Source organism: Halichoerus grypus, chromosome 1 (assembly GCF_964656455.1).
Source record: "Halichoerus grypus chromosome 1, mHalGry1.hap1.1, whole genome shotgun sequence".
NCBI classification, from domain to species: domain Eukaryota; kingdom Metazoa; phylum Chordata; class Mammalia; order Carnivora; family Phocidae; genus Halichoerus; species Halichoerus grypus.
Window position 1 is genome coordinate 127,658,877 of NC_135712.1, and position 24,070 is coordinate 127,682,946.

The 24,070-nt window shown below is 38.6% G+C and overlaps 1 protein-coding gene across 9 annotated transcripts in view; it reads right to left on the minus strand.

The window, feature by feature from the left end:
• Positions 1 to 24,070, minus strand: part of NEK11 (NIMA related kinase 11) — a 173,638-nt gene that overhangs the window by 59,561 nt on the left and 90,007 nt on the right. For 7 of the 9 annotated variants that reach the window (XM_078071818.1, XM_078071825.1, XM_078071810.1 and 4 more), the window contains 6 exons: positions 17,326 to 17,475; positions 17,154 to 17,232; positions 14,629 to 14,714; positions 11,728 to 11,847; positions 9,293 to 9,386; positions 5,451 to 5,568 (listed from right to left, as the gene is read on the minus strand). In XM_078071818.1, the coding sequence (XP_077927944.1) occupies positions 5,451 to 5,568; positions 9,293 to 9,386; positions 11,728 to 11,847; positions 14,629 to 14,714; positions 17,154 to 17,232; positions 17,326 to 17,475 (647 nt within the window). The remainder of the gene's footprint in view (positions 1 to 5,450; positions 5,569 to 9,292; positions 9,387 to 11,727; positions 11,848 to 14,628; positions 14,715 to 17,153; positions 17,233 to 17,325; positions 17,476 to 24,070) is intronic. The other 2 variants (XM_078071830.1, XM_078071839.1) reach the window with 2 other exon arrangements.

A 24,070-nucleotide genomic window follows, 5' to 3' on the forward strand; every position in this document is an offset into this window, starting at 1 on the left:
ATTCCAAACATGACCCATGACAGGCCCAGCAAGGCCACTGAAGCATGCTCTCTGGCCTACCAGCAGCACCTTCAGTGTAACAACTACTGTGTTAATTTATGTCGGGTGAAGGGATAGACCATGGAATCACATACAGCTTTCGCAGGAGAGAAAATTAGTTTGAGGTGTCCAGAGGTGCTGGTTTTCTCTAGGAGTAGCTGATGTTCTTGGGGACCGATTTTCCTCTTATTTCTCTCCTGCCTGTTTAGGATACAAGTGTGAAGTGGCTGGTGGGGCAGGTGTTAATCTGCATCCACTTCAAGTTTTCAAATTGGATACAATCCTTTAAATTTCAGTTAGAGGCACCTACCCAGCTTCTCCTATGGAAGGAATGGTCTAAATTATTAAATAATGCCTCAGGGTGGAGATTCAGCACATCTTTACTCAATATTAGATTCATTTTAATTACCCTCTAGAGCGGAGGAAATTAGAGTGTCCGCAGGAGCCTTTATTCCTGGGTGTAAATACGAGAGTCAGGTGGAAACACTACCATGCAATGCAAATTTAACTCGGTGGAATCTGTGACAAATCTGAAATAAAACCACCATCAATTTATATTTAGAAATGAAGTCTTTAAGACATCTAAAGCTCTAGGAGTGATGGGACATCTAGGAACATAGAAGTGACCTCCCAGCACTTCGTCTTTTTTGAGGGCTAATGAGCCAGGCAGCTCTACCAGCTTCTCTGGGCTGGGTTTTGGAGTCCGGGCTGTTATTTTTTTGTTCTAGTATGTTCGGGCTGCTTTCAGAGGACATGAGGTCCTATGAGACTTGCTGGTATGGGTTCCTGCCACACCAGTGTGACACCTCCAACTATAAAGACTGAAGAGAGGAGCTAAGGGATCCCAGGCCCTCATCTTTAAGCCAATTTTCCTCTGGAAAGAAGACCCCACAACTCTGTTAACATTCCTTGTGGAAGGCAATATTGCTCAGTTGACATTAGAAGAAAACTCCATGATCATTATCTGGACTAAGGACTTTGTGTCCCAAGTAATACTAGAGATCTTCGCAGTTGCCTTCTCTCTCCATGACCTCACCAGAGTCTCTCTCGTCCATCCATTAGCTAAAGCACAGACTGAGGCATTACTCTTAATGGTTTTTTTTCCCTTTCTTCTTTTTTCTGGATATCTTAGCAAAGTTCTTTTTATTTATCAACTTTATTGAGGTATAATTGATAGACAATAAAATGCACTCACTTAAAGCATAGAACTCAGTGAGCTTTAACAAATATATACATCAGGGGCGCCTGGGTGGCTCAGTTGGTTAAGCGACTGCCTTCGGCTCAGGTCATGATCCTGGAGTCCCGGGATCGAGTGCCGCATCAGGCTCCCTGCTCAGCAGGGAGTCTGCTTCTCCCTCTGATCCTCCCCCATCTCATGCTCTCTCTCTCTGTCTCATTCTCTCTCTCAAATAAATAAATAAAATCTTTAAAACAAACAAACAAACAAAAAAAAAAACCAAATATATACATCAGGGCAAACCACCACCACAATCAAGGTATCAAATTTTTCCATCACCATAAAAGGTTCCCTTGTGCCCTTTGAGTCAATTCCTAATTCCCAGACAACCACTGGCCTCATTGCTATCACTACAGATAAGTGCTGCTGGTTCTAGAACTTCACAGAAATGCAATCATTCAATATGAACTCCTTTGTTTGTAGCCTCTCTCACTCAGCACAATATTTTTGATATTCATCCATATTGTTGTATGTATTGATACTTTTTTCCTTTTCATTGCCAAGAAGTATTACATTGCATGGATAAACTATTATTTACCCATTCATCTATTGGTTGACACTTATTTCTAATTTTTGGTACTACGAATAAAACTGCTAAGAACATTTGTGTACAGATCGTCTTGCAGACATGCTTTCATTTCTTTTTTTTTTTTTGAAAAATTTTATTTATTTATTTGACAGATACACAGTGAGAGAGGGAACACAAGCAGGGGGAGCGGGAGAGGGAGAAGCAGGCTTCCCGCGGAACAGGAAGCCCGATGCAGGGCTCGATCCCAGGACCCTGGGATCATGACCTGAGCCGAAGGCAGACGCTTAACGACTGAGCCACCCAGGCACCCCATGCTTTCATTTCTCTTAGGTAATTATCTAGAGGTAGAATTGCAGAGTCAGTGTTTTCATTTTTAAAATTAAAACAGTAAAAATATATGATTGTTTAACAGAGTTCAAATCACTTTATTTCCACTTGGACATTTAAAGGGAAGAGAGGACACCATAAGTCACAGAGCAGCCCACAGCCACAAAGGGCATGTGGACTTCCTATGGGCAAGCAAAGGACAACGCCCCCTGAGGTCAGAGCTTTCTCTGAGCACAGGGAAGGGGCTCGGGACTTGCTCAAGGAGTAGCTGAAAGGGTACTTAAGAGACAACTGGTCAGGCCATGGGCAGGCAGCCAAGGCCTACGCTGGTGAAGCTTTATCATCTGAACAGGTGGATTGAGAGCCATGATCTGTCCGCACCAAGCTCATGAGCCTCAAGCTATTCCAGCTTTGCAAGAAACCCTATTCTGCAACTCAACAGGGAGCTGCCGAAAATAAGGCTAAATGCAATGAAATTCCTGGCAGAAATTAATGTGCAAGAAATCATCAGTATCACATGTAAGGGGTTAGGGATAGGGATAATTTCTTTAATGTTCCAGTTGTGCTTTCTCATTTGATTATAATGGTTATCCATGACTTTGGCTAGATTAAATCAGCGGTAGTCAACGAAATGCATATCAGATGTAAATAACGTCTTACTCTGTTTTCTTTCTCTGCAACTAACTCCTCACATCGCAGAGGGAATTTTCCAATTCAGCATCAGACTGATTAAACATTTGGTGTAGAAGCTTCAAAAAAAGACTGTGTAATTTTATTTTACATATACATGCTAGATGAAAAATAAATAAAAACTTCCCCTGGGTGCTAAAAGTTTGGAGTCAAATCTTCTAAAAGGCAAAGAGAATGGGGAAAATAACCACTTCAGAATTCATCAACAAATTAAAGTGTCGTATCTCAAAATTTCATGATACAGCTATATGATCACGAATAATCTTGGAGTGGCCCATAAGTCCAATCAATCATCAACCCAAAGGTTATGTTTTCATAGTTCTAGGTCTCCCTTTCCAATTTAGAAAAATATGAATTTACAGGGAGGAAATAATAAGGGGATTGTTTAACGTATTTTACAAGGCATTTGGCCCGACTAAAACCACAATGTGTTTTTTGGATCTGACAGCTTATTATGGGAGACCTAAGTAGTGTTTCCTTATAGCATAAATAAGGTGGTCAAAGGAATAGATTTGACCATTTCCAGTTTGGCTGGTAAATCAATTTCTGGTCTACCATACTGAAACCCCCATGACAAAAGACAAAGGAGGACATCAGCGTGAGTCTCCTGGTAGCAGGTGCAACCTGTGGTCAGGCCTAGCTTAGGAGTAATTTGACTACTACAGTTCACAAAAATTAGCAAAGAGTCACACAAAGACTCTGCCTTTTGAAAGTCCGACTCATTTGTCTGCTTCTTGAGAATCTATTGCACCTACCCACAACCTCCAAATGCATACACTTTGGGGAAAATGGAAAGGGTGCTCCTCTAGAAAGCAGGCACTTTTGAGTTCTTGAGCAAATTACATAATGTCTTTGGTTTCCCATTATGAAATGAGTAGTAAGTACTTTTCTACTTGAGACCCAGAGGCTGGGCCCAGACCTCTTGATCCTAGACCACCCACTCAATATCCTGTTCTGGGGCTTCCTCTTTATACACAGGGATGGTTCTGCCTTACAGCAAAGCACAAGCCATCCATATCAAGTGCTACCCAATGGCCTAACTCTCAGTTTTATATTTTTGGAAAGAAAGGCCCGTGGGATATTTCTGTGCTTCTAAGTTTTACCTTTGGAAAATAACAATATATTAAAGAAATACCTAAAAAGGCTCTAAGATGCAAATCCATCTGATATACATATTTGTTTAGCAATAACACCTGTTACCAGATGGCTTCCACAACACCATTTTAAAAGTTGGCAAATGCCAACCTAAAGAGCTTCAGGTGCTAGTTTCCTTACAGGTGAAGGAGGCAGCACAAGTTCTAAAAGCTCTGTCAGGAAGACATCAAATGCAAATTTGGGCTGAGATGACCAGTCAATCCAAATTTCACTACTTTCACTCTCAGTTTGCAAAGAGAACTCAACTACTGCCCAAGAGAGTTGTTACACCATTGTGCAGCCATGAGGACACACCTCAAAGACCTCCCACTACAAAGAGCATAATTGGTCAAGGGCCCCAGGGCTGTGTTCTGGAATCCATCCCTGTATTCTCTCAGAGGCTACTACCACTGCTAAAGTACAGCAGGGATACTAAGGCAAGCCCCCCTGATGGCTGACTTTGCTTAAAGACTTCCTGATGTCTTGGTTGCCTCTGTTTGCCTAGCAGACTAGTACACATCCACCAAACCTCTCTCTTTTCATTTGGAACATGACTTGAATCATGGTCTGATGGTTCAGCCTTTTCCAGCTCCTTTCCTAATGCCTTTTATGCAGACATTTTCCCTAATAATATCCTTGCACTTTTGTTCCCATCTTGACATCTGCTTCTCAGAGGGCCAGACTAACATATCATTCATTCATTTATTCAAGAAATATTTATTGAGTGCCTACACTATTCCTGGCACTTTGTCCTAGGCACTGGGGAGGCTGGTACAAGCCTGAGATGGCCCCCATGGTCAGAACCCTCCCTCCTGGGGTCATAAACTGTTTCCCTTTCTTTGGCTCTTACTGTGTTTTGGGCACTGAGGCAAGAGCACATCACATGCCTACTCTCATTTGCTTTTCACAACAACTCCTAAAGGAGGTATTATTCTTATTTCATAGATAAGGAAACTGAGACCTACAAAGATGAAGCTGCCCCCTCATAGGGGCAGCTTTTGACTCCAAAATTCATGTTTTCAACCATTAAGCTCTGCTCTCTCTCTCCCATTTGAGTCACAGCTCTGAGCACTGCTGGCAATGATTGCACATCCATATAGTTGATTTTCCAAAGCCTGACTTCATTTTTTCACTTTAAATTTATGAAGGCCAGGGAAATCACTTCTAGAAGAGGGAAACAGTACTTCAGAGCATTCGTAGTCCTACACTATTCCGGAGTCAGTTAATGATGATATTGTTTAACTCATGTAGAAGAGGTTTCTCACCTGGTGTAAGTTTCTAACTCATCTTCATCTATTACAAAGAAGATGGAAGAGAACAGACAAATCCCTTGGCTTCTCTGCTTTTTATCCTGGTCCCAGCTCAGCTCTGGCAAACTGATGGAAGGTGGTTACATCCATCCAAGGCTTTTCTCAGAGGCCACCCAGGCCTACTAGAGGGTCAGCCACACCAACCCATGTGCCAACCCTTCCGAATACTGACGCAAACTCATACCATGATCTCCAAGGTCAGTCATACCATGATCTTCTATACTTGACTCAAGTGGGTCAAGGTCCAAAGAAGGAATGGGCTGAGACTCAGGCAGGTTCTCTGAAGTCAGGTCATCAAATTCCTTGTGGAAGGTAATTAACAGTTCGTGAGAAGCTGATAGAAGGAAACAGGATTACCACAAATGAAACAATATTGTTTAGAAGACTATTTGGAAATAAAAATCTGTCAAATCCTCTCCATTAAACATGATACCACCTTCAAATTTCAGAAAGGCAGCCTGGGAGAAGAGAAGCAGCCTTGAACCAACTCAGCAGGTGACCTGAACCTTCTATGGCATCCGTTTCAGGGCCATGACTAGGGTGGGGCAGGAGGAATGCCCAGGTGCACAATGAAGGAGGTATTCACTTTCCGGCTCATGCAAGAGCAGGAGTGATCCGCAGCTAAGAACAAATACCCCTGTAATTCTGCATCCAGGGTCCCACACCCACCTCCCCCTAGTCCAGCCCTGCTCAGGTTCCTCATCTCAGAAGTGGAGCTGTTGGCCTGGATGACTTCCAAGTTCTCATCTAGCTTTAACAGTGCTGTGATTCTGCTCCGGTGCCCCAGCTTCCTAAAGAAAGAGATCTACGAGGCCACATGAAAGAACTCACACTTCAAATAAAAGCAAAAGCTAAATTTCTCAAATATATCAGTAGGTATTTCAATAGATCATTTTGTTTTTTTCTGTTGTGTGTGTGTGTGTGTGTGTGTGTTTGCAACCTAGAGCTAATGCCGAACTGACCTATTTTCCTTGGTAAGTGGCTTTCATGGAGAACTACACCAAGAGGGTCTTCTTATTAAAAACAGAAGGGAAAGCTCAAACTCATCTTAATGAATAAGTGAAATAAAGCCATGCCACACTGTGGTACATACAGCATTTGTGAAAATACAGTCATCAAATATTTTTTAAGAAGTCTAGTTTTTGTACTCTATAATTGCTGTAGGAGGTGAAATTGGTTTCAAATTTCAAAGGATCACTGACAGCACACAGGCAACTTTAAGAACAAAGAGATTGCATGAAGTGTGTTTTCACTTCTACTTCAGAAATTATTGGAAAATAAGAATTTGGACCTTCAATGGACTTTGATTTGCTGAGGTTCTCTTTGAAGAGAACAGATAGAATTGTTATAATTGCTTCTCTTAAAAAGGATTTGCTCTGATCTTTGATCCCCTTTACTATTTCGTATATGGAGACCTGATCAGTTACACACTTCTCACAGAAACCCAGTTTTGGTACCATCACAACTACAAGTGTCACAAGATAAAAGAAAGACCAGGCTTATCGAGTGTATTATGGATTCTAGTTGTTTTAAAGCTACCACCCTTTAAAGAAATGGTGCCTAACATGATTCCACGTTCAACTAGGTGGTGATTTCAAAGCCCAAATTCAGCCAAGCAGAAAATGCCTGCCAAAATAAAAGGCCCTGTTAGTTAGGGTCTGAGAAACAAAACAAGCCATTCTAAATGCCTCAAAGAATTTTTATACCATGTTTAAGAAATGACAGAGCCAGCCCATTTTCTCCCCTAACTCTGATTTTATCTCATACAACTGCTTTTGAAATATAAAGCACTTTGCATCAGCTGGCAAGAGAGAAGGAGCAAGAACCAGAGAACCGAGCCCCAGCGAAATCGGGAAGAAATTAAATCATAAATATGTGTATGAGCAGAGATAGGAGCCTTTTCTTCTTTCTTCCTTTACTCCTCTTCACGTTTTTCTTTAGCTTCTTGCATCTGATTAATCCAATTTCTTTCTTACATTTTATTTCCTCTTTTCCAGCTCACTGATGCCTTTTCTTGAGATGTTTAAAACCCTTCAGTCCCTCCGCAAAGTGTCTGGCTTCCCATTTCCTCTCTCCTTTGTTCTTTGAATATCATTAAACCTGCCTCACTCTGTGCCTGTGAATATGATTAACCGTGTCTCTTCCCTGCCTAGCCTCCTCTCTTCATCCTTCTCCTGGGGCGAACAAGAAAGCCCAGGTCACTTTTCCTTTACTTCCATTCCCATGAAATGTTTTTTTCCTAAAGAGTCTATAAGAAAGCCTGTTAATCGGTGGCTTTTCCCGGTCTTCCTACATCTGAAGGTGAATGGCTTTCAAGAGCCTCAATTCCTGTCCATTATTAATCAGAGTGTGGTCCTGGATGAGCAGCCTCAGAATCACCAGGGAGCTTGTTAAAAATTCAGCATCCCAAGCCCCACCCCAGACCAGCCAAATCAGAATCTGCCTTTTAACAAAACCAATAGGTGATTTGGGTGAATTTTGAAGTTTGACAGGCATTGCTGTAAGCTATAAGAATTTAGAGAAGAGCCAGTCGATTGTGGACCTGTGAGGTCAAAGAGGATTTTCCTAAAGAGAAAGTGACATTTGAAAGTGAGAAGGTGGGATGCTAATGAGGGGCCAGACGGAAGTGGCTGATATAATTGCATAAAACAGGGCAAGATATGGGGGGGGCGCTGGGGGGGTTGCTGAGCAACCCTGTCTGCAAGACTGAACCAGCTAGAGGATATCGTCTGCAAGAGCCAAGCATTTCCATTCACCAGGTTCTATGAGTGGGAATGATCCCATCTTCCATGTCTCTGGGACCCACAACAGATCCCACAGCTGGCTTTACTTAACGGGGTGGGAGATGAGCAGAGAGGGGGGCAAGTGGGATTGAGCACATGTCACCAGTGTCCCCACATTATCTGCTAAAGGGTCCAAGAAAGAGAGACTCTTAAGGTCAGAGAAGGCGGGACCCCCCCATCTGGTCCAACTTTGGGTTTACAGAAATCGACAACACTCACAACCACTAAATAATTGAGAAAGATGGGTTACCTCTCAGATGGAGGCAGAAAACAAGTGACCCTAAGCTCTGCCTGGCTGAAAGTGAGCTTTGCTGGGGGCTCCTGCAATGCCCCAGGGTTTGGAGCTCTCTGTTCACTGAGCTACAGCAGAATGAGTGTCCCCAGACTTCAGAGATCAGCCCCACAGCCTCAGGGGGGCTTGGCTCTTCCTGCCAAAGAAAAAGAATCTCCCTCAGGTACAGAGATCCCCAGTGAATGAACAACCAGAATTTGAGACCTAAAGTTCTCCATAAAAATGACTCCTTCCCATGTTGCTTTTACCAGAAGAGCTAGGAAGTTGGGGTTGATGTCTATTGTCCAAATATGATCCTGAAGAAAGACTTCCTTAAGTATCAGAGCCTACACCACGGCTCATGAAGATGTTTTTAACCATTAGAGAAAATGGTATTTGCTATTCAGGGGCTTGGGATGCTGAGGATATGATTCAGGGTCCATTTCATGTGACTCCGCAACCCTATTTATTATTGGACATCTAAGGTAATTATTCAGAGTTCGAAAGGGGTTATTAACACAATGCACAATGATATAGATGGGAGACAGAAAATAAAAAGGGAAAGAACAAAAAATAAGACAGAAAGAGAACAATGGATTAAGAAGTAATGCAAAAATAGCACAGCTGACATTCAAAATTAGATATACACACATTTGTTCTGCAGTCATAATTTTACTCATCAATTGTTCATTCCATGCTGATTGAGTTTTCTTGTACACAGTAGGCACTTGATGTTTTTGGATCAATCTACTGATCCATCTCTAAGTACAGCTGCTCTGAATTACTGTCATCACTAACCATTGGTCTATATGCTAAAATGAACCCCAGTACCTCCACCCTAAATCAGGCAAAGTTGGTCTGGATGCTCTTTTTTCCCCCTATGTCCCTTTTCCTACCTGACTGGCCACATGAATGCGATGAATCTAAGCAATTAAAGGTCTGATGTAACATTTAAAACAAGAGAGCACTTACATGGAGTATATCAACAGTTAGCTGCTCAGAGTTCCGAGATCTCAACTCTTGCATTCTTTTGTTATTTTCTTCATATTTTTCTTCTGCAAGCTTCCTGCAAATTTAAAGTGAGTGTAGAAAACAGCTGCATTTTGCTAAAGCCATATCTATATTATGCAGGTAAGTGTGATCCCTGTTTCAACAGGCAAACTGGGGTGTTGAGAAGCCAGGCCAACGGGTCTCTCCCTCATCAAGGTAAATGCGGTGTAGCACTCACTGGATTCTCTTTTAAAGCACACATGATGATGCTCTGGCTCCTTATCCATCCTTAGAACCCCTAAAATGCATCACTGAAATTCAAAATTAGATATACACACATTTGCCATATGGCAACTTCAAGAATAAAGTTATTTAGGTTTTATAAAACAAAATATTAGCATGTCTGTACTTCTCAATTTCTGATTTCTGGGGATAACATTTCTTAGAAGCAGGGGTCCCTGAACATTCCAGAAAAAAGTCCCAGTTTCTAACTAGGGGTTGACACATATTAAAAACACAGAATTCTTACCATGTCAGATTCCTCGTGAGGATCTGTGGGACTCTGAGGCAAAAGAAGGCAGTCTGGACCCCTGCGCATTCTCTGTGATGGCAGCGGGGTGTGTCACCAACACCCAGACCATGCCCAACACGTACTAATAACTCGATTACTGCTCTCAGGATGAGTAAACCCACAAACAAGGAGAAGAGAGCTAGATTTCAAAGAATTTATCGAAAGAACTTGAGAGCCACTGTGAAGGGGAATTTTTCTCCAACACATTTTGTTTTGTCTAGTAGAGAAGAGGTAAATGTCATAGACCTGCTACTAAACTGGAAGAAAGATTTGAGTTCTTGTGATTACTTGTGTGCTAATTTAGATTTAGATTTTTTTGAAAAGTCACTGAATATCCCTGTAGTCAAATTTTGTTTATAAAGTGGGTACATTACATCCCTTCTGACAACAGAGTTGTTTACTAACTAAAACACAGGACTGTGCTCAAATTCTAGAAATAATGATCAAAAACAATTCCAAAGCAATTCATTCATAAAATTAAGACCAAACTTTATTTATAACCATTGCCTTTAAATAATAAACATATTGAATGTCATGTGGAAGATCTATGACTTTCTTTGTGTATAAAAAAGTTTTAATCTGAAATATAATTTGTAATGTGCATGTAATTTATTAAATTGCCTTTTTGATTTGTTCCTGTCAGATTTAATTTTCCTTTTAAACCCTCAATGACAAGAGTCATGGTACCCCAGAAATACTGCTATTCCTGAGGCCTCAGAAATAGATCCAGGACTGTTAGTTGATACAATGGCTCAAGCAATTTATGTAAATATATTTTCTCAGTCAAACCCACACTGAGTGGTGCAGTGGTTTGCAGAAACCAGCTTGTACTTGTTCCCAAGAGCAGACTGTGTACTTATCTTCTAACTGAACATTCGACGATATCACATTGATAGCTTGAAATTAGCCATTGCGGGAACATTTACACCCCCCAGCCCCACAACCCCAGAGGTGGTGGTTGTTAAACATTTACCAGCACACGACTGCCCATGGTGCACTTTGACAGAAATCTTTTTCCACATTGATTACAGAAAGCATGTGTTAAGGGGAAAGAAGTAGTCTCACAGATTCTTACTTGGCTCCAAATGGTATGCACTGTAAGTACAAGAATACCTCCAAATTCTTTTTCAGATACGTTACCAAGGTCACAAAATGAACAGATTTGAGTTTCAGGTCTTTTCTGTCTCTCTAGTTCTTAGTTGGGGCTTCTAAGCTACCAAAAAGTTGGCAGAGAAAGAAAGAAGAAAAATTAGGAGACTGGATAACCTACCAACTGAAAAATCTGTCTTTGAGAAACTGGGAGTCTAGGGCTCTTTGGAATCTCCCCTTTTCCTGTAAATACTTGAATTACCAGCAGGGTTGCCCAGAGCAAAGGGCTTCACTTGACAGAGCAGAGCTGCTTCCAGTCTACTTTCTAAAGCCCACAGTTTCCTGCCGGTACATTCTTCTCGCTATAGACCAGCTAGGTCTCCTGGCAGAGGGGGTACAACAAACGTTTGGGGAATGAGGACCCATAGTGAAGCCACTCTTTTCGTCCTCTCACCGGGGTATATACAGCTTGTGTCAGCAGTGACAAGGCTTCATTTGGAGGCTGACTCTATGTTTTCATCATTAAAAACCTCCCTGACATTCAATCTTTCTTTGCACACAAGACTGAAGGCCTGACATTAATAGTGGCTGGCATCCGATAACCATCTATGGGGACGAGTGAGTCAAGAAACAAAGAAATATATAATGCATATGTGCATTTTGCTTTCTTGTTTTTGCTTCTGCTTTTCTCCAGTCAATTTCTTCAGAGCCCTGGGAAGTGGCCAGAGCACAGGTACCTTAAGGAAAGACAGCTTACTTCAGCTTCTGGGCTTTCTCATCAGCTGCCTGGAGCTTCCTCAGCCGCATCCTTTCTCTTGGTGTCATTTTCTGCACTTCAGACAGCGCCCGCAGAGTCTGCAGGTGGATCTTTTTTTGCCTATAAATAATAAAGATCCCCCACATGCAACTCATCCCAAACATGCTCAGAAAAATTAAACAAATATTATACAGAAGTATCATTACACTACTGAGAAGGGGAAAGCATCTCGAGACAGACCAGGCAAAAACTAATAAACTCAGGGTAGGTAATGAGCCAACCAGGACTGTGGTTAATTGGTAATATTTTTCAAATTAGATTTTTGTTTAAAAGCAAATTAGGTACTTTCCAAATTTCTTCTCCTTTCATGGCCTATGACTGGTTTTCATAATGTAAGACAAATTAGGGTCTTGGACATCAAGGAGTAAATGGACTGGCGGACTAATTCAACCCTGCGGATAGGATTTAATCCTTGGAATTAGGCAGGGTTTGAACCCCATCTCTACCACGCATTAGCTCTGTAGCCTTGGGCAAGTTACTGAACCTCTCTGAAGCTCCATTTTCTCATCCGTAAAGAACAGGCTTTAGTATTATATGAAACAATGTATGTACAGTGTCTGACACATCAAAGTAACCCAAACGGTAGTCTTGTAATAGTTAAATTTTGTTGAATATGTTGTATATTCTATGCTTCATACAGCAGGTAAGCATGGCACAGTGGTTATCACACAGGTTAATAACATTGTCTGGGTTTGAATCCTAGCTCCCAGGTTACATGTATATGTCCTTGGGCAAGTCATTTAAGCTTCCTATGATCATTAAAAAAATAATAATTATAAAATAATAGTACCTAATTCATAGGGTTCTTGTGAGTTTAAATTAGTTATTTCATGTAAAGTGCTTATAACAGTGCCAAGCACCCCACAGAATATTAGTTAAAATTGTTATTTAAGAGCCTCTTTCGGGCGCCTGGGTGGCTCAGTTGGTTAAGCGACTGCCTTCGGCTCAGGTCATGATCCTGGAGTCCTGGGATCGAGTCCCGCATCGGGCTCCCTGCTCAGCGGGGGGTCTGCTTCTCCCTCTGACCCTCTTCCCTCTCGTGCTCTCTGTCTCTCATTCTCTCTCTCTCAAATAAATAAATAAAATCTTTAAAAAAAAAAAAAGAGCCTCTTTCTTGGGGCGCCTGGGTGGCTCAGTCGTTAAGCGTCTGCCTTCGGCTCAGGTCATGATCCCAGGGTCCTGGGATCGAACCCCGCATCAGGCTCGAGAAGCCTGCTTTTCCCCCTCCTTGTGTTCCCTCCCTCACTGTCTCTCTCTCAAAAAATAAATAAAATCTTTTAAAAAAATAAAAAATAAATAAAAGAGCCTCTTTCTTCAGTTAAAGAAACATGCTTACATTACTCATGTATTGAAAGGTCTGCAACCATATCCCCAATGATACTTGTTTCTGTGCTTGACTCAGTTAGGGCCAGTACTGCGGAATGCCTTTTGCACTCAGCTCCCTCCTTACAAAATACTAGGAGAAGTCTCCATTTCATTTCATTCCCACACTAATCTTTATTATTTTGTAATAATTGTGTAATTGTAATGACCATTTGTAGCAGCTCTCATCCCTCTGGAATACAGTCCACAGCCTCTAGGGGACACACGAATTCTGGAATATACATCCCTTATTCTGTAAGATCAAATAGAGCTCCTTGAAACATAGTCATAGTTCGTGGAAAAAAAAAAAAAAACAGTGACAATTTGAAATCAATATTTCATAATGTGGAAGACCATACAAGCGATCAGATTCTGGCACACTTTAACTGTAAGCACTGTCAGGTAAATGGAATCACAACCGCAGTACAAAACGATAGCTAAGATTAGCCTAGTATTTTCCTACTCTCACATCTCAGTTTAAAATAAAACAAAATTAGAATTCCAGGCATCTTGAAAGAATAATTAGCAACCTAAGGAAATTAGGTTATAGGAGCATGCCTCAAACATTAGTCCCTGAGGTGCAGGGTATTTTAACTGGAGATCATCCATTAAACGAAGACTGAGTACCTTTGATGAACCAGTTTCCTCAGTTTGAATATGAAATTAGAAAACAAACATAGTTCAGTTGAGAAACCACTGGACTGAGTTTCAGAGAAGCATATTGTTATTTGGCCTTGAAGATTAGGCTAACGAGGGCTACTGTTCTCACCTACTGCCTTGCACAGCTCTGGGGAGGGACTGCCATTCTCATAGCGTCCTCATAAAATTACATAGAGAGTTCCTCAGCAAAATTATAGATTTGGTCTTTATATAACCTCTTGAGTTGTGCAGTCCACAGCCTGCACAGCTATACATGGTTGTTCTGAAGTCACCTAGTAATCTAGGCTCTTGTATGTTATAGCACAGGAATTTTGAATGAGATAGGAGAGAGAAGTTACGTCAAGAAATAATTATGTTTGTGAAAAAGACATTCTCTACTTCATATGTATATCTCAAGGAAGTAAATTTTGGCTATTTTCAATTGTCCTAGGACTTCACAGTGTTGTCTTCTCAATAGATACTCTGTCAGTTCCTGTTAAACAAACAACACGTGAAAACTATCTATGCTTAATATAATGGAAGGTTCATTAGCATAACTATCACTAAATGTTTGAGATACTAATTTCTCTACATACTTACAAGGCAACTGCAGAGCTACCCTGCAGATCTGTAAGCTGTGCAGTGGTTTAAAACTTTTATAATTTCAATTTACTACCACCTGGGGCAAAGGGGCTTTGCTGAAGCTCCTTAATTTCTTGGCAAGACTTAAGTGAATTCTAGGAAACCCTGTGCAGTCAGCTTAGCACTAATAGATTTTTAAAGACAAATGCATTTAAGATTATGCTCAATGGGCTTTTTAAAAACAAAGCAACCACTTACATGGCATTAATTATCTGAGCAGCCTCCTTCTGACAATTCAAATTCTTGTCTTCCAGAGTGATTTCCGAGTATCTACACATCAGGTGCTGAAAAAAAGAACAACCCTGACGCACTTTAAATACTCCTTTTCAGGGATGAAAGGGCAGCCGACTACCAGGGGCCTTTTCTGATGTGCAGTGTTATTGACCATGCCTGGGAGCTTGAAAACAAAACCCACTGGTAACCACTTTTCCTTCGATAAAGGGTTACAAAAAATTGCACGGTAGCTTATGCAGCAAGGTCGTGGGGGGGGTCAGGCTCCTGCCCGCTTCTCCAATTTCATCCGGCACTCACTGCCTGTTCTCTCACTCCCTGCTACCCACCACAGGCAGGCCTCCCCTCAGCTCCAAGAACAAACAAGCTCTTCCCAGTCTCTGCCAGTATTGGACAGTGTCCCCACTCCCAGGGCCAGGACTAGACTGGGACAAGTGAGGCACTCGCCTCAGGTGCAAAACTGAAGGGGCACCAAAAGACTCAGTAACCAAGATAAGTCATATTTTAAAGCAATATTATAAAAAAATCAAAATTAAAACCAAAAAGCCATGGAAAATATGAAATGTTTGAATCTTGCCATTTGCAATAACATGGATGGATCTAGAAGGTATAATGCTAGGTGAAATAAGTCAGTCAGAGGAAGACAAATACCATGTGATCTCACTCATATGTGGAATTTAAGAAACAAAACAAATGGACAAATGAAAAAAGAGACAAACAAAAAATAGACTCTTAAATATAGAGAACAAATTGGTGGTTGCCAGGCAGTTGAGGGGATGGGTGAAATAGGGGAAGGGAATTAAGACTACACTTAACGATGAACACTGAGTCATGTATAGAATTGGTGAATCACCTTAGTGTACACCTGAAACTAACATAACTGTTAACTGTATTTTAATTATACTGGAATTAAAAAAGAAAAAAGAAAAGAAATAAAAGTTTAAATAAAGACAGGATCCAACCCTGAACTTGCACCATTTTACCTCACTTCCATCACCCTAATCCTAGCCCTGCTGGATGCTGTCTGTGAACTTTTGATATTTTGTTACCATGGATTTTTAGCATTAATTTGGATTTTTTTAAACATTGCAATAAAATGTTATTTATCCTGATTACTGAGTTTTTGGTGTCCTCTCTAATTTTGTCCCAGGGCAAATGCCTCACTTGCCTCACCCTTTTCCCAGCAGATCTCCTTGGATTCCTTTTAACTTTTTTTTTGGTCTGCTTATAGCCCCCTCAGTGTGGTTTTGATCCCAACAGTTAACACCTGTGCCTTTTTTTCAGCGGCCTGCCCTTGGGCTAGTGGAGCTGGCTATGCATAGGGAAAGCTACACACAGGGAGAACTCAAAGTACCAGGGAACTTCTGGCCTCCTCCCCTCCTGTCCTGCTTATTACCCTACTTCTTTAGGGGCTCCTCCAGAGCACACATTCTTGCCTAGAACCCTCCCCTCTACGTCTCCATCTGGAAACATAACCTGATCTGGGGCTTTGTCTCAGCTAATTCCCTGTGGTTCCAACCCTCTCTCAGGCTCCTTACATGTCTGGCTGCTTCTCACCATCTCACTGGTAGAGAACAGTCACCTACTCTTTCTTTGACCACAAAGGCCATTATTCCCTTCCCCTATTTTACAGCATCCTGTGTGCTTTCTTCCTAGTGCTCCTGATAATGTATAATTACTCTTTCTTGGGTGCTGGGTCCTCTTACTAGCAGTCAAGTTGCAAAAGGACGGGAGCCATGGCTGTTCCTTTCCTTTCAGCACCTCCAGCGTCAGCACTGTGCTCAGCACTCAACTGATGAGACACATCAAGTCAGCATCCTTGTTTCCTGCCAACTTAGAACTGGACATGGATGAAAAAGTGTGCCCATCTTTGAAGGTGAATGACTGCTTTGTGGGTCCACTTAAAACTAGTCATAAAACTCAAGGAAATTTGCCTGAGGTATTTGTAAAAGCCTAAGTTAAAAAAACAAAACAAAACAAAAAATCCTCTAAGAAGGTACCATTTGCTTTTTTCTTACCACCAGAGGTAGATTCTCTGCATCAAAATTTCTAATCTACAGGAAAACAAACTCACCTAATCAATAAAAAGTATGATTAAGATATATAAGAAAGGAGTGGCATAATAAAGGCTCAGCAAAACCCCCAGATTTTAGCGTTATTAGTGGTACATTCTTGTCCTAGCAGGGATATATTTACAAAGTATTGAGGTAAGATTTGTAAGCCAAGAGCTCTAAGGGCGGATGTTGAGTTTAGGTAGAATATTACAACCCTAACTTCTCATATCTGGGGCTTCAGGAAATTGGAGTTAACACATCTTCTTTTGCAAAGAGATTGTTCAACTAATAATTTCCTTCAGCTTTAAAAAAAAAAATCTTGTTTCTCTCTTTTCTGACTGATTCTTAATGCATCTTATTCCCACAGCCTATCTTCAAGTCCTCAAATGTATATAAATGCTAATATATGTTTCCCAGTATCCCTTTCATTTGAAATACCTGTAGTTGTTCATCAATGTAAGGGATTTTTAAAATTTCCATTGCAGAAGGTCTCAGTGAAGGACTCTTGTTCAACATGCTGTAATGTTTAAGAAGAAAATTATTTTTCAAATGAACTAAGATATAAGTACAATTTAAAATTGCTTCTGTGACAATATATTTCTTTCCATACCATTCCATGATGGCATTCAGTTCTCTTGGATATCTCTTGGGGAGAGAAGGCGTGTCACCTTCAACAATTTTTAAAACAATGGACAAGAAATTGGAGCCAGTGAATGCATGATTCATGCAGCACATCTCATATAAAATGCATGCCAGAGACCTAATCAAAGAATCAAAAGACAAAATCAAAGAATTTAAATAAGGAACAAATGTCCTATTTTAAATTTGATCACCATACAAAACCTCAGATGTGTCATGGCATTGCTTGTGAGACACTAACATACCCTTTGATTGTTTGTTTAAAAGCTTCAGTTCTGTACTTTCGTTTCCATTTAAAAATATGTTTAATAAATAAAGAGGGAAAAATGAAAAAAAAAAAAAACCCTACAAAAATTTAAGTCTGAATGACCACTTTTTGTCAGAGGAGAAACAAAACAACAGGAATATGTCTGCACACAGGAGGGCAAATAAACATTTGATCAATGTAGTAAGGAACCTCTATGAAGGAAAAATAAAATACAGCTAAATATCTTTCTAAGGCAGTTTTGTTAATACTATATATGCAAACTAAAATTTCAATTTATCAGCCTAACCTTCCCTCAAATGTGTATCCAAGCATTTTGAAAAGGAAACTGGCACTCTGTATTAGTTTTCTGAATAGAATCTATTTGCAAGTAGGGTGGAAAAGCAGCTACTTGTAGCTCACATTAAAATGTATAATTCTCCCTTTGAGCATATGAAACAGAATATTAAAATTCTAGATCAGTCCAACACTGATTTGGATTAACCATGCAAATCAGTAACCTCTAAACCAGCAGAATAATCTTTTAAATAACTCAGCATCATTAAGAAAAGTAAGGGGGAAATTCCTGCCTGAACTTAGTATACTAAGAAAGAACTGTACTTCCCCTAAATTAATGGATTATTTTTAATATTATGAGGATTTTGAATTGTGTAACCAGCCAGGTCTCCCTTTTCATGTTAGTTGCTTGAAAAATCAAAAATAAACTTACAACCAATCTTGTGTAAGTTCTGTTTTATGTAACTTTTAACACCATCCTACTTTCTTATAAAAGGCAGTGCATGTATAAATAAATATATACATGAATACTATCATTTTAACCATTTTGTGGGTATCATAAAAATGTGCACTGGTAAGAGAATTCTGGATATACACTGAATACAAGGAGATGTTTTTGTTTCAGTAAATAACAATGACACTAAAAAATTCCAACTAATTGGTACTTCACATATTGCAAAGCACTTCCATACATAACATCAACAGAACATCATAATTTCCAGTGACATACAGCTACTATATTTTTCCCATTTTATACATGAGGAAACTGGCTCAAAGAAGTTAAATGGCTTGATCAAGTTCACAAGGTATTTTTCCTTCCAAATTCTGGACTATTTTCATTACAGAATGCTAGAAAGAAAGGGATGTTAGGAGAAATCCCATGAGTGACTAAAACACCAAGATCAATGTAAATATTATAAATTATGAAAATTATTTGAAGCTCAATAAATTTTGTACCCATCTGTAAGACTATTAATATGATGACTATTAATATGATGTAGCACTTCTTTAGATTTCTATACCAGAAAAAGTTTCCTTCAATAAATGTGAAATAAAGACATTTTTAGACAAGCAAAAATTGGGAGAATTCATTGCCAGCAGGATAGCACTAAAAACAACCCTAAGACAGAATTCTTCTACTTGAAGAAAAATGAAGGCAGAAACAAGGAATGCAGGGAGGAATAAAGAACACTATAAAGAGTAATTCTGTAACTATGTATAAGCCAATATTAACTCTATAAAATGATACTAACAATATATTGTGGAATTTAAAATTATGTAGAATATAATTTTATGGCAAAAATAATGTGAAAGACATAAGAGGGTAAATGGAGTTAAAGTATTTAAGGTCCTAGCATTACTGGGAAAGTGGTAAAAGTAATAACTTCCCTTAAACGAAGTTTCAGGGGTGCCTGGGTGGCTCAGTCATTAAGCGTCTGCCTACAGCTTAGGTCATGGTCCCAGGGTCCTGGGATGGAGCCCCGCATCAGGCTCCCCACTCCGCAGGAAGCCTGCTTCTCCCTCTCCCACTGTCCCTGCTTGTGTTCCCTCTCTCACTGTGTCTCTCTCTGTCAAATAAATAAAATCTTTAAAAAAAAACAAACTAAGTTTCATTATACTAAGGCAATGATGTATGTTATAATTGCTACAGTTTTCACCAAAAGAATAGTAAAATAATGTATATTGACAAGTTCATAACTAGTAAGTTACTAGAGGGAAAAGAATCAAATAAAAATTTAAAATAAAAGCAAGAAAGGAGAGAAAAAGAAACAACAAATGGTATATATAGAAGACAAATCATAAGATGACAAATAAAAGTACAAATATAGAGCAATTATATTAAATGTAAATGGACAATATTTCCATTAAAATACTATCAGATTGGGTCAAAAATTATATCCTGCTCATAAAACAAACCTTAAATATAAGAACACAAAGAAAGAGGTATACCATGCAAATATTTACCAAAATATTGCTGGTGTAGCTATACTAGCATCAGACAAAATAGACTTAAAGGCAAGAACCACTACTAAGAGTAAGGTGGTAGGCTGATAAAGAAATTAAACCATGAGGAATATATAACAATTCTAAAATCCAATAACTGTGGGTGTGTTTGTGTGTGTGTGTGTGTATAAAGCAAAATTGACAGAATTAAAAGAAAAATAGACAAATTCATAGTCATAATGAAAAACTTTAACATACCTCTTTAAATAGCTGATAGAACAAGCAGACCAAAACTTCAACAAGGATAGAGAAAATCTAAACACAATTACCAAAATTGACATAACTGACATACTAACACAAATGCATCCAACAATGATGGAATTCAGATTCTTTTCAAGGGCACACGGACCATTTTCCAAATTGACTATACTTAGGATCAAGGAAGCCTCAACAGACTTCAAGGATTGAAAACTTCAGAGCATATTTTCTGACCACAGTGAAATTAAGCTAGACTTATTAATTAATAACAGGGGAAAAAAACCTACAAAATCACCACCTACTTGAAAATTCAAGAATATACATCTAAATAATTCATAGGTGAAATAAAGTCCAACAAAAATTAGAAAAATTTAAAACTGAATATTAATAAAAGTACAAAATATCAATACTTTGAATGTAGCTAAAAATAAATGATTATAGCAAAATTGAAGTATTAGATGTATATATTAATAAAGAAAAAAGCTTAACATCTATGATCTAAGTCAGCTTGGGAAGATAGAGAAAGAAAAGCAAATCAAGCCAAATAAAGTTTAGGGAAAGAAATTTTTGAAAAGTAGAAATTAATGAAATAAACAAAGACACACAATAAAAATAAAACGTTAATAGATTTAATAGAACTCTAGCGAGACTGATCAAGAATACCAGAAGAAAAACCCATACAAACAATAACAAAAATGGAAAAGCATACAACACTATGGACTCCACAGCTGTTAGAAAGTACTAAGATGACATGTTTTTCCCCAGTAAATTTGAAAAATGGGATGAAATGAACAGTCTTTAAAAAAATATAACTTACCAAACTGATACCAAGAAAAAATACAAAATCGGAATAGTCCTTCATCTATTATAAATAAGAATAAAAATAATAATTAATTTAAAAAAACTTTTAAAATAATAAAATAAAAACATTAAATAATTAAAGCAATATTTAAAACAATAATTTAAAAAAAAACTTTTTTAAAGCTCCCCACAAAAAAACCCTCCAGGGTCAGATAGTTTTACTGGAAAATTCTTTCAAACGTTTTAGGAATAAAGAACACTAATCTTATTTAATCTCTTCATTCTAACAAGTCAGCACAACTGTGATATAAAGTATAACAAGAATAATACAGAAAAAGAAAATTATAGGCAATTTTTTTATGAACATAGATTCAAAAATTCCAAATACACACATGTATGCATATTATAAATAGAATATGATGCTATATTAAAAAGATAATATATAAAAACCAAGTGGATTTATTAAAATCAATCAATGGCATATATCTCATTATAGATGAAGAGAAAAATTATACTTGGATGCAAAAAAAGGCAATGGGTAAAATTCAAAACCCATTTGTGTTTTTAAAGATATTTATTTATTTATTTATTTATTTATTTATTTATTTGTCAGGGAGAGAGAGAGCACAAGCAGGGGAAGGGCAGAGGGAGAGGGAGAAGTAGGTTCCTCTCTGAGCAAGGAGGCCGATGTGGGACTCAATTCCAGGACTCTAGGATCATGACCTGAGCCGAAGGCAGACACTTAACAGACTGAGCCACCCAGGCATCCCCCCTTTGTGTTTTTAAAAGGAATAAAACTCTTAGTACACTGGGAATAGAAGGGAACTTCTTCAATCATTTTTTAGAGCTATAAAATATATAGTAAATATTATTCTTATTGGTGACATATTGAAAGTTTACGCTTTTATTTTGAGATTGAGAATAAGATAAGTATGTCTACTATCACCATTTATATTCAATACTGTAATCAAGGTGCTATTCAGAATAAGGGCAGAAAAAATTTAAAAAATATAAATATATTTATACATATAAAGAATATATATAAAGATTAGAAAAAATATATTAAACTGTCATTAAGCATTTCGACATGGTTATGTACATAAAAGGTCATTTCAATAAGCCTGTGACAAACATTTTTTTTTTTTAAAGATTTTATTTATTTATTTGACAGAGAGAGAGCACAAGTAGGCAGAGTGGTAGACAGAGGGAGAAGGAGAAGCAGGCTCCCTGCTGAGCAGGGAGTCCGATGTGGGGCTCGATCCCAGGACCCTGGGATCATGACCTGAGCCAAAGGCAGACGCTTAATGACTGAGCCACCCAGGCGCCCCCTGTGACAAACATTTAAAAAATGAAATGCAAAATGTCACTTACACTAACATCATACAATGTCAAATACATAGGAGTAAATCCAATGAAAGATGTGCAAGGCCCTACACTGCAAACCACAATACATCACTAAGAGAAATTAAAGACCACCTAAAAAAAGGGGGTGGGGGTGGAGAGGGAGACATCCACATACATGGATTGAAAGAGTCAACATAATGAAGATGACAATTTTTCCCAGAATGATCTATAGACTCAATGCAATATCAATCAAAATCCTAGCAGACTTTCTATGGGAATTAACAAGCTAATTCTAAAAGTTATGTAGAAATGCAAAGGGACAAAGACAGCCACGGTAGTTAAAGAGGAACAAATTTGGAGATCTTGTATTACCAAATAGCAAGATTCATTATAAAGTTGAATTACTCATGAAAATGTGATATCAGCAAAGAAGAAAAAATAGACCAATGGAACAAAACACAGAGCTCAAAAGCAGATCCACACATATTCAATCATTTGATTAATGCAAAGACAAACTGTACTATGGTAGAAGAAAAAAAATGATCTTTTTAACAAATTGTGCTGGGCCAATTGAATACCCATATGGAAAATAATGTATGTGGACTCCTATCTCACACCATATACATGCACAAAAATCACCCATTTTTTCAACTATGAAAAATAACATAAAGCTTTTAAAAGAAAACAGGAGAATATCTTCCTGATCTTGGGGTAGGCAAAGATGTCCTAAACAAAATGTAAAGAGCACTAACAATAAAGTTATGGACTGATAAAATGAATTCCATTAAAATTATGAACTTTTATTCACAAAAACACACCACTAAGAGGGTGAAAAGGAAGATACAGAGTGGGAGAAGACATTTGCAATTCAAATATCCATCAAAGACTGGTATCCAGAATATGTAAAAAATTAATTAATTAAAACTCCTAACAATCAATAAGAAAAAGGAGAGAATCCCATAGAAAAATGGGCAAAAGACTTGAAGAGACAATAAATGGCCCCAAATATGAGATGTTTGACAGCATCAGTCATCAGAGACATGCAAATTAAAACCACAGTGCAGTACCATTATACACTCATAAGAACGGTGAAAATGAAAAAGGCACTGTCAAGTCAGTACTTGTTATACTATGAAAAAAGTTTCCTTAACAAAAAGAGATGGGAAGGCTATACATTAATAGTAAAATATAATCAGACTGAACCAAATACTTTTATTTGTGTGGATACATGTAAAATATTTGTGTGCTATAAATTTCCCCAATATACTTACTTATTTTCCCCCAAAGAAGGGTCTAATTTGAACTTGAGAATGTTTAAAATAGTAGAGCTACAGGATCTACCAAGATTTGCTAATTCTAAACTCTCATGGTATCAATGAGAAAACCAAAGCTCAGAGAAAGGAAGTAATTTGCCCAGAAAGGTGCCATGTTAAATCAGCTTGTTTGGTATTGGTATTGTTCTCATTCAAGACTTTTCTAAAAAATTTACATTGAAGACACCCTGCTATGTAACCCAATGTACATGCTATAATTTGAACACTGAAAAAAGGAATGAAACTCACAGGTCCAAGGAGTAGAAGGCTTATCAATCCCTCTGTACCCACACACTCTCTTCTGAGGATTTAATTCAGCTCCTGTGGGCTCAGAGTCTTCTTCAGGGATTGGGTTAAAAGCAGAACAAAGCCAGACAATCTCTCCTGGCTCTGACAGGTTGGAAGGGTTGGATGAGAGCAACAATTCCCGACACAGGACATTTTGAGCTGTCTTGGGAGCAGACTATTATATTATCTCCACCAGTAATAAAATGATAACAATAATAATGATAATA